We start from the raw sequence: 10832 nt of genomic DNA, 5'->3' as shown, positions 1-10832 counted from the left end.
TTGGCTCAGTGAGTGCATATAAAGGTTGAGCATATACAGTATACTGTACACCCTAGATTGGTTTTCCTCAGCACAATTCCCATCCCGATCGTGTCTTCAGTTAGTAGACTGAGAATAGATGATGTTTTGTGGCTGTTTGAGTAAATTTAACCACATTAGCATTCACAAAATAAAAGCAATCTGATTTAATAGGTTTTTGAGTACTGTTTGAAAGCAGACAAGCTTAAAACAACATGGGCCCTACTAACATGTTTAGTATTTTCCACAAGTGTTTAAAAAAATGCACCTTAATGCTAGGAAGAAAAGGGTTTAATCCTTTAACTCACTTTCGTCTGTGCACGACCCTCACTTGACACAGACGAGCAGTCAGATTTTAATCCGCTCCATTCTTTCCACAGGCAAAGCAGGTAAATGCCGGGCCTGCTGAATGAAGGCGAGCAGAAGCACGTGGACATCGGAGGTTCTGTTTAACTCATGATGCCAACGTCCACACGGAAGGGGGCGGTGAAAGACCCGGAGTTTGCCAACCTCTTTTTCAAAGATGACCCAGAAGAAGTCTTCTGCGACCTGCACGAGATTGGCCATGGGAGTTTCGGAGCAGTTTATTTTGTGAGTATTTAATTATTATTATTATTATTTTCAGTTACTGTAATGTGGAAAATACTGTAATAGTTTACCAAAATGTAATTATCTTGATATCATTGATGCCTCTGTAGTAGGGGTCAATGTAACACCTTAACACTTAACATGTAACACTTTAAAATAATGGCTCTTTAGTTAATGTTAATGTATTTACTAACTTGAACAAACAATTTGCGATAAATTTATTGCGGTATTGATTCGTCTATGTTGACATTAGTTAATGTTACTAGTTAGTGTTAGTTCATGTTAATATTATTGGTAAGTGTTGGCTCATGTTAACTCACTGTGTGTGCATTAACTAATGATGACAAGCACAACTTTGGGTTTTAATAATGCAATATTAAATGTTGAACTATGATTAATTAATGATTTACAAAATTAGTTATACTTAATGTTAGTAAGTGCATTGAATAATTGAACATTATTCTAAAGTGTTACAATAGACACATTAGCAAAATAGTGATTAACTATAAATAGGGTATTTTTTGAGTGTATTTGTGGTGGTATTTTGGCTGCATTTGGAGAATTTACTAGCGTTTTTAATTGCTATATTCACTCTGTTGTGTTCTTATTAGCCCCTGTCCTAACCAGTGAATTTATTTTTTTAATCTTTCGTTCAAACAATTTGTTTAGAATGACTGATTCATTTGGAAATGAAGCACACGGCTATTATGAAATTATAATATTATAATTGAATTATTGTTTTGAATTTTATTTTTATGCCCTATGACAGAAACTTTCTTTTTAGGCTCCTTAGGCTATATTTTAATTTGAGAAACAACTAAAGTTAAAACAAACTGTAATGTTATAAATGTAACTTCTTGTTTGGTGAACTGTTGTGATCACATGACAATATTCAGAAAAACAGCTCTTTTGCTTGTGTGACTTGACTTAATCACTACAGTATATCATCCAGTACACTCTAAAAAATGAAAAAAGGTGCTAAATGGCACCAAAAGTGGTGCCTTGGCTCTTAATCATAGCAGAATCTTTTTCTTATAGAACCTTTGTCAAATGGTGCTGTATAGAACCATAAAAAGTGCATATAAAACCATAAAAGGGTGCTAAATAGAACCACTAAACCAGAGCCATAAAAGGTGCTAAATTGAACCATAAGGGGTGCTAAATAGCTGGTAATCATAAAGAAATAGCTGGTAATCATAGAGAAACATTTTTGGTATTATATAGCACTAATCTTTTAAGTTGCTAAAATGAACCATGGTGCTTTATAAAGCCAAGTTTAAAAGGTTCACCGAATAAAGCCCTAAATTGTATGAATTCAAGTTAAATGAATACAACGAATCAAGAAAATTTTAATTTTACATCTATTCAATTATACAAACTTATTTTTACAATCCTATTTAAAATTACATCTTTCCATACTCCATAAATTGAAATAGCAAAACGAATCATTTGACATTTACAATGTTTAATTACATTCAAATACATTTAATAATTATACTTTTTATTGAAGATATATAAACTTGTTTACAAATACAGTACTTAACTTTCACAACCAAAATGCAGTTAAAAAATACATGAACAATTAAAACCAACTAGCATCAAATAGCACTACAGTTACAACATGTTTTTAGTATGTATTGGTGTTCTTGTGTCATGGCGACATGCTTTTTTATTTTATTTTTTTTTTTTTATGTATTTTTCAATGAAAGTCATTTTGTGCTTAATTGGCACAATAAACCGCACTGAAAAGACAAAAGATCGCAATAGTTGAAGTCAGAATTATTAGCCCCCCTATGATTTTTTTTCTTCTTTTTTTTAAATTTTCTAAATGATGTTGAATGGAGCAAAGAAATTTTCACAGTATGTCTCATAACATTTTTTTTTTACTACTGGAAGAAGTCTTATTCGTTTTATTTAGGCTAGAATAAAAGCAGTTTTAAAATTTTTAAAAACTATTTTAAGGTCAAAATTATTAGCTCCTTTAAGCTATTTTTTCTTTCGATAGTCTACAGAACAAACCATCGTTATACAATAACTTGCCTAATTACCCTAACCTGCATAGTTAACCTAATTAACCTAGTTAAGCCTTTAAATGTCACTTTAAGCTGTATACAAGTGTCTTGAAAAATATCTATTAGAATATTATTTACGATATTTGGTGGCAGTTTATCAGGAAGTGATGCTTCTGTTTATGTTTGCTTTTACTCACTAAATGGAAGCAGTGCTTTAGAAACAAATGCTTTATGCCTATTTCTTTTTTATATTTTTGTTTTATGCACAAGTCGAATTTGCATCTTTTGACAGAAACATAACTAAAAATATATAGCATGCCCTTCAGGGCCTTTTCTACTAAATGTGTTTTTCCTCCCCAGCTTTTCTATTCGATCATTTTTATCAGCTACTTTTAAATACCCAATTTCCACTACCTTTTTAAAGTTCTGTATAAGATGAAAAGAACATAGTTGCAGACATTAAAACTTCAGAGACTAGAATAGCTTTTAATACCTAAGCCTGCCCCCCCACCCCCCTTCTTCTTCTCCATGTCAGTCAGTTCTTAACCATAGTTAAACGTGGAGCGTGTCACTTCATTTTTGAAACCGCACTACAGTGCAGCGGTTTTGTCAAATACAAGAACTGCAGCCTCATGACAAGTTCTTGTGCATTTCCTAATCTGAGAACTAATAGCATAAAGCCTTTGATTCCAAATCTGTGGCAAGACTGGAATCCGTCGTGCAAATCCCCCCTTTTTCTCTCTCTCTCTCTTTCTCTCAAATGCTGTCGCGTGCGCACACACACGCTCTCGTGCTGACTGGCCATCCAGATGTAGGGCTGGTCTCGAGGGGAAAGAATAACTAGGAGACCATGCTCTCAAGACAGATGTTCAGCCCGTTTAAACGTGAAGACCAGCTGGCCTCATGATACAGCAAGACATTACTGTCCGCCGTGCACACTTCTGTTGGCCATTACAGTGGTCAAACTATAGCATTCATGACTTACGAGACGCTACTGTTCAAATGTTTAGGGGTCAGTGAGAAAAAATGAATACTGTTATTCAGCAAGGACACTCGCAGTTAAACGGAAGTGACATTTGTAACATTTATAATGGTAGGAAAATACATTTGCTCCAAATGGATGTAGAATTGAAAAAGGCAAGGCAAGTTTATTTATATAGCACATTTCATACGCAATGGAAATTCAAAGTGCTTTACATAAACAAGAATAAAAGAAACAAGAAAATAAAAGCAATAAAGAATTTAAAATTATTATTTTTGATTAAATTATGATTATATAATAATTAACAGATATTAGAATGTGTTAAAACAGGTTATAAAAGAATGAAAAAAAAATAGAAACACACAATACAGTAATGTGATCTGTCGGACGTAGCACAGTGCTCATTCAGTAAAGGCACAGCTGAACAGATGTGTTTTAAGTCTTAATTTGAGTGCGCCTAATGTTGGAGCACATCTGATCATTTCTGGAAGCTGATCCCAGCAGTGGGGGCATAGTAGCTGAAAGCAGATTCATAACTCTTGGAATTTACTTGATCTTAATGATCTGAATGATCTGTTAGGTTTGTATTCAGTGAGTATATGTGTAATGTATTAAAATAGAACATTGTAAAAACATTTAAGGTTTTCAGAAAAAAAAAAAATCAAACAACAGTAGTTTATGATGATGATAATGATGGACATTTCTTGTTCAGAAAATCAACATATTAAAATTTCTTAATTTGCCATTACAGGAATAATTGATATTAAAGAAAAAAAAAAAAATAAATAAATAAATAAATAAATATATATATATATATATATATATATATATATATACAGTTGAAGTCATAATTATTATCCCCTCTTTGAATTAATATTATTTCTTTTCTTTTTCTTTTTTTTTTTTTAAATATTTCCCAAATGATGTCTAACAGAGCAAGGGCGTTTTCACAGTATGTCTGGAGAGTATTATTTGTTTTATTTTAGCTAGAATAAATGCAGTTATTAATTTTTTAAAAACCATTTTAAGGACAAAACTATTAGCCTCTAAGTTTTTTTTTTTTTCGATAGTCTACAGAGCAAACCATTGTTAAATAATAACTTGCCTAATTACCCTAACCTGCCTAGTTAACCTAATTAACCTAGTTAAGCCTTTAAATGTCACTTTAAGCTGTATAGAAGTGTCTTGAAAAAATATCTAGTAAAATATTATTTACTGTCATCATGCATGGCAAAGATAGAATAAATCAGTTATTAGAAATGAGTTATTTAAACTATTGTGTTAGTACATAACATTATATAATATTATAATGTTATAATATTATACAGAATAATAAAATCTATTATCCAAGTGTAATAAAGTTCAACATGACATGATAATAATAATAATATAAATAATAATAATAATAATAATATAATTTCAACCTTAAACGTAAAGTATTATCCTTTTGCATAATCTTAGTTTTTATTTTATTTTTTTTGTGAATTTTGTATTTATTATTAGATTTTTATTTTTTATATTTTATATTTTTAAAGACAGTTATTGTAAGTAAATTTTCGTAATTGTGTAATTATTGTACACATTTTTCAGAGGACATATCAAATGGACATATCATTTTTTTTCAAGTACTGTTTAATGACGATAACGACGATAACGACAACGATGATGATGAGAAGACCTTTCTTAAACAGAAAATCTGCAAATTAAGATGTCTTAATTTGCCATTACAGAAATAAATTACATTAATAAATAAAGTTTTGGTTTATACTTGGGGTTTTACCGACTAGTCGACTGTAATGCTCTGCCGTAACACTTTAGATCACGTGTTTTTTGACCTGAGCTACATGCAGCTTTACACACTAAGGTGGTTCACTGAATGACACTGCTCTCGGATTATTTAAAGTAATTTTTTTGCATTTTATTTTTCTTACGTCAACGTCAAAGAGTGAACTTTAAATCGTCAAATAGATGCTAGTTTAATCACTTCATGCAACTACCATAGAGCAGAGGATAGCCAATCACATTTATGCAACCTGTAAAAGTAATGTGATTGGCTGTTGCCCTTTGTGAAGCGTAGACGCGGACATATTTTGTGAATGAACCGTGAAGCGTGCAGCCACGGAGGTGTAAAACATTACAGCATGTGTAAACATCATCCACGGTGAACGCGGTGTAGATATGCAGAGAGATGTCTAATAACCAAGATCAGCCAGTAACCACGAAAAATGCCCTACTTGAACAGGATTTTGAACAGGTTTCTAGCGCACACCATCATAGCGGTAAAAATATGTATCTGAGCAAATCTCTGCCAGTGTAATATGGCTTAATGTTATAGCCTTTGATTTAGTGTTTTATGTTTTAAATAACTTAACATGAATCTGTGAGCTGAGGATGTATGCATTTTTCTGCACTCAAATATAAAATGTGTTGACTGCGTTTATTTAGCAGTAAAATTAGCCTGGGTGCTAATCCTAAATTACAAACAAACTTAGTGTGCACAATGCATTTGTTTTGCACTAAAATTAGTCATTGGTTATGTTGCATTGTTTTTTAAACATGTTATGAACAGCATGTCTATATATTTTCCTATTTATATTTTCTAAAATAGCATGGTTAGCACAGATCGTAATGGAAACGTATAATATTGAGATTTCATGATGAGTTTAAGAAATACAGATGTTTTCAACAGACATTTTCAGCACATGTTTCAAATTAAATTTAAACAAGCGTAAAGAAAAGTGTCAAATATGTCATGTTTTGTTTCTCTGCAGGCCCGAAACTCCTATTCCAATGAGGTGGTGGCCATTAAAAAGATGTCCTACAATGGCAAGCAAACCACTGAGGTGAGAGACACACTTCATTTTTTTTTTTTTTTTTTTTGTGAAACACTGATAGTTTTACCCTGTATTTGTATGAGCTCATGTTTTGCTTTAGGTAAAACGTGGATTCATACGTCATAAGCAAACCTCATCCAAATACCTGCAAATTGAATGGATAATAAAATCAATGCATTTATTTAAATATTCTTTATATAAAAATGCATTGATTGTATTATCTATTCAAGTTGTAGATATCTGGATGAGGTTTGCTTATGACGTATGAATCAATGTTTTATGTAGAGAGCAAAACATGAACTGACGCTAGAGGCCATGGTCTTTAGCCTCCTTGTTAGAGCAACCGATTCCCATACAAATTCAGTTCACCTTTATTTGTATAGCGCTTTTACAATGTAGATTGTGTCAAAGCAGCTTAACATAGAGGATTATAGTAAATTGAAATAGTGTCAGTTTAGTAAGTTTTCAGTGTTTAAGGTCAGTTCAGTTTAGCTCTGTTCAATGTGGTTTAATAATCACTACTGAGAGTCCAAACATTGAAGAGCAAATCCATCCATGCGGAGCTCTGCAGATCCCGAACCAAGCATGCCAGTGGCAAGGAAAAAACTTCACCAATTGGCGAAAGTGAAGAATTTAAAAACCTGATGAGAAACCAGGCTCAGTTGGGCATGACTATTTCTCCTATGGCCAAACAAAGAATCGCCAGTTTAATCCCAGCTCAGATTGGGTTGGGTGCAGTAGGACCAGTGGGTCACGTGTATTTACCATTTTTAATTTGATTTATTTACTAATATTGTAATTCTTCACCTAAATAATAAAAACAAAAAGTATGAATATGTAATAAAAAGTGTTAATATTTTACTCTATTTCAGGTATATATTATGACTTGATGTAATTGTTCTTCTTAATATGTAATTGCTGTAACAGGGCTCAAAATTGCGAGCATGTTGGTCACATATGCACTTGAAATTTAAGCTATGTGCCCTCATAATATATTTTGGAGCATTTGTGCGATTGCAAATAATGGTTTTCATGCGACCTGTTTGGATTGTTTTTCTAAAAACGTGCTGAATCAGTCTTCGCTGCTGCTAAATTGGTTTATATTAGCTGTCAATCACTCAAGGTATTCCGCAGTCAGGTGACAGGAGCTTTTGTGACCGCGGGAATGCAAACGGTTGTAGAGTAAAAAGTACACCGAATCTCGATGTGTTGCATTCACTGCGTGTTCAGAGCAAATGTCCCCTAAATGTAAAATTTAAGTAAATACAACGACGGTGCAAAATACAGGTTGTGCAAAATACAGATAGTGTAAATACAATGATGCAAAATACAACAGCATTTGTATTTTACAAAAAAAATTTATTTTTTAAATTGTACAGTAAAATGTTACTGAACGGATATTGAATTGTCCACATCTGCATCGCGGTGCACCGAAGAAACAATTCATTTTGACACACCTAGGGCTCATTAATTTTTTGTGGGTGCTCCTAAATTTTTTTCTGCTGCGACAATTTTTTTGGTGCTCCTAAATATTTGAAGTTGGGAGCACCGGTGCTACCGAGTAAAAAGTTAATTTCGAGTCCTGTGTAAATTATGTAAGCCTTTATTCACAAAATGTCATAATTGTATTGACATTGTATTTACATTTATCTTCAATTCTGCTCTTCAATAATCAGTACAGATATAAAATCTGCACAAAAACCAAACCAAAAGTACAGATATTCAGATGTGTGTATCTATGCTTGTGTTTGTGTGTGTGTTTGTGTGTGTGTGTGTGTGTGTGTGTGTGTGTTTGTGTGTGTGTGTTTGTGTGTGTGTGTTTGTGTGTGTGTTTGTGTGTGTGTTTGTGTGTGTGTTTGTGTTTGTTTGTGTGTGTGTTTGTGTGTGTGTTTGTGTTTGTGTGTGTGTGTGTGTGTGTGTGTGTGTGTGTGTGTGTGTGTGTGTGTGTGTGTGTGTGTGTGTGTGTGTGTGTGTGTGTGTGTTCATGTTCATCCCCTTTTCAGAAGTGGCAGGACATCATCAAAGAGGTGAAGTTTCTGGAACAGCTGCGTCATCCAAACACCATTGAATACAAAGGCTGCTACTTGAAGGACAACACAGCATGGGTCAGTACTGCCATTAAGAGCCATACAAATATAATAACGCATTTCTGAGCCAAGGGAACTGTTTTAAGTACTGCTTTCAGCTTAGTTTACCTGAAGTTAATTCCCATCATTCCCTGGGGCAACCATGTCTGCTTTTTTGCGATAATCTCATCTGTTTTTTTCCCGTTAAGCTTGTGATGGAGTATTGTCTCGGCTCCGCTTCAGACTTGTTAGAGGGTGAGTTCACACTTAAAACTTTCGCACACGCGCACACACACAAACACGCTTTCAAGTGTATAAGTACAGCATAGACGCACAGTTACCCACCCCTACAGAAGGAGAGGTAATTGTTCAAGCCGTCATGTGTTTTTTAGGCCGCGCTGAAGGCCTTTATTAACCACATCCCAGACACATTATAAAGCCCATTGTGTTTTATTTCAGTGTCACTACCAAAACCGCCATCGCCTTCATGTTTTTGTTTCCTTGAGATGTCGTCATGGTAACAGGCACAGCTTTAATGATAGACTGTTGGTTTCAATTATCACTCCGTATGTATGTATGTGTGTGTGTGTGTGTGTGTGTGCGCACGCATGTGTGAAAGAATAATTTAGAGATTCCAGTTTAACTTGCCATTATGTCATCGGATGAGTAATTTAGGCTGCATCTGTTTAAATGTATTTATGGTTTTATATGTCATTCTCTTAGGTCAACTTAGAATATAATCAATATACAGTTGAAGTCAAAGTTACAGCCCTCCTGTGGTTTGTTTTTATTTTATTTTAATTATTTTTTTTTTATTTAATTTAATTATTTAAATTTTAATTTAGTTTAACTTTTTATTTGTATTTTATTTTATTGATTTTAATTTCATTTTAATTTTATTTATTTTCATTTAATTTTAGTTAAAATTTTTACATTATTTTATTTTAATTTAACTTTTTAATTTTATTTTTATTTTATTTTATTTATTTTCATTTAATTTTTATTTTCATTAAATTTTTTTATTTCATTTTAGTTTAAATTTTTATATTTTTATTTTTGTTTTAATTTTAATAAAAAAAAAATATTTTATTTATTTTTGTTGTTATTTATTTTTATTTTTATTTAATTTAAATTTACAGTAATTTAACTTGTTTAATTAAAATTTAATTTTCTTTATTTTAATTTTTTTATCTTTCATAAAAAAATATTTTATAAATTTTCATGTCATTGATTTTAATTTTAGTTTAATATTTTAAATTTAATTATCATTTTTGTTTTATTTCCCAAATATTATTTAACTGAGTAGGGAATATTTCGCAGTATTTCCTATAATATTTTTCCTCCGCATTACCAGGGGTCACCACAGCAGAATGAACCACATGAAATGAATTGAATGTAATTAAATTAAATTTAATTTAGTTACTTTTAAAAAATATATTTGTGTTTTATTTTATCTAGAACTGCATCAAAATGAAGTTCATCTTCTCTTTTATAATGTTGAGATCAGAACTAAAGAAAAGCATTTTTTTTGTCTTTAGAGTATCTTCATAATTTGGTTTCCGTTTAGACCTTCGTTTGCCTCTCTCGCTATTTATTAACTAGTTGCAACCTGTAATTTTGTCAGTTTTTACCAGTCAATCAAATAATCGAGCCAAAAACTATTTTATTTTATGTTTTTATTTATTTTTATTTATTTTTTATGACTCATGATTTGCACATCAGTGTGAACATTCACATTAGAGGCCTTTGTTTAGTCACAATGCATTAAAAGTCGGTGATAAAAAAATTGCCCCAGTGTTACAAATATAGTATAGTAATAACTTGTATTTCAAAAAAAAAAAAAAAAAGATTTTAGATTTTTCAAGTTCGCGACCCTTTTCATTTAAAGGCCGTTTTGTCCATTCACTTTGAATTATTATTTTTTTGAGCACCACAACAAAAACAACAAATATTGAATTTGTTCATGTTAAGGTGTAATCAAGCATACTCTTCTTTGTCCAGTTCACAAGAAACCCCTCCAAGAGGTTGAAATTGCTGCCATTACCCACGGTGCCTTGCTAGGACTGGCTTACTTACATTCCCACAACATGATCCACAGGTGAGTCTCTCTCCAGCAGACCGATATCCATTTACATACCGGTACATTACGTACGCTTACCATAAAGCAGTGCTATTTTTATCTACATTTGATTTTATTGTAGGCAAGTAGATGATATTGTGTACTGATAACTTGTTTAGTTGTATTCCGCATTGACTCATATAATACAACAAAGCAGTGCTATTGTTTAATTGTATTTATTTTCATTTATTTATTAATTTATTATTAAATTAA

The 10832-nt window shown here is 32.0% G+C and overlaps 1 protein-coding gene across 14 annotated transcripts in view; it reads left to right on the top strand.

The window, feature by feature from the left end:
- The window catches only part of taok3a (TAO kinase 3a), a 135523-nt gene that overhangs the window by 68085 nt on the left and 56606 nt on the right, over positions 1 to 10832 (top strand). For all 14 annotated transcript variants that reach the window (XR_015491029.1, XR_015491028.1, XR_015491025.1 and 11 more), the window contains exons 2-6: positions 399 to 609; positions 6372 to 6443; positions 8438 to 8539; positions 8710 to 8755; positions 10502 to 10598. Coding sequence is in view for 8 of the 14 variants with exons in the window: in XM_087253305.1 (XP_087109431.1) it covers positions 475 to 609; positions 6372 to 6443; positions 8438 to 8539; positions 8710 to 8755; positions 10502 to 10598 (452 nt within the window). In the remaining 6 variants the exon portion in view is untranslated. The remainder of the gene's footprint in view (positions 1 to 398; positions 610 to 6371; positions 6444 to 8437; positions 8540 to 8709; positions 8756 to 10501; positions 10599 to 10832) is intronic.

This window comes from Danio rerio, chromosome 5 (genome assembly GCF_052040795.2).
Source record: "Danio rerio strain M-AB ecotype USA chromosome 5, GRCz13ab, whole genome shotgun sequence".
NCBI lineage: Eukaryota > Metazoa > Chordata > Actinopteri > Cypriniformes > Danionidae > Danio > Danio rerio.
The sequence above is the reverse complement of the archived record's forward strand: the minus strand, read 5'-3'. Positions and strand labels throughout refer to the sequence as shown.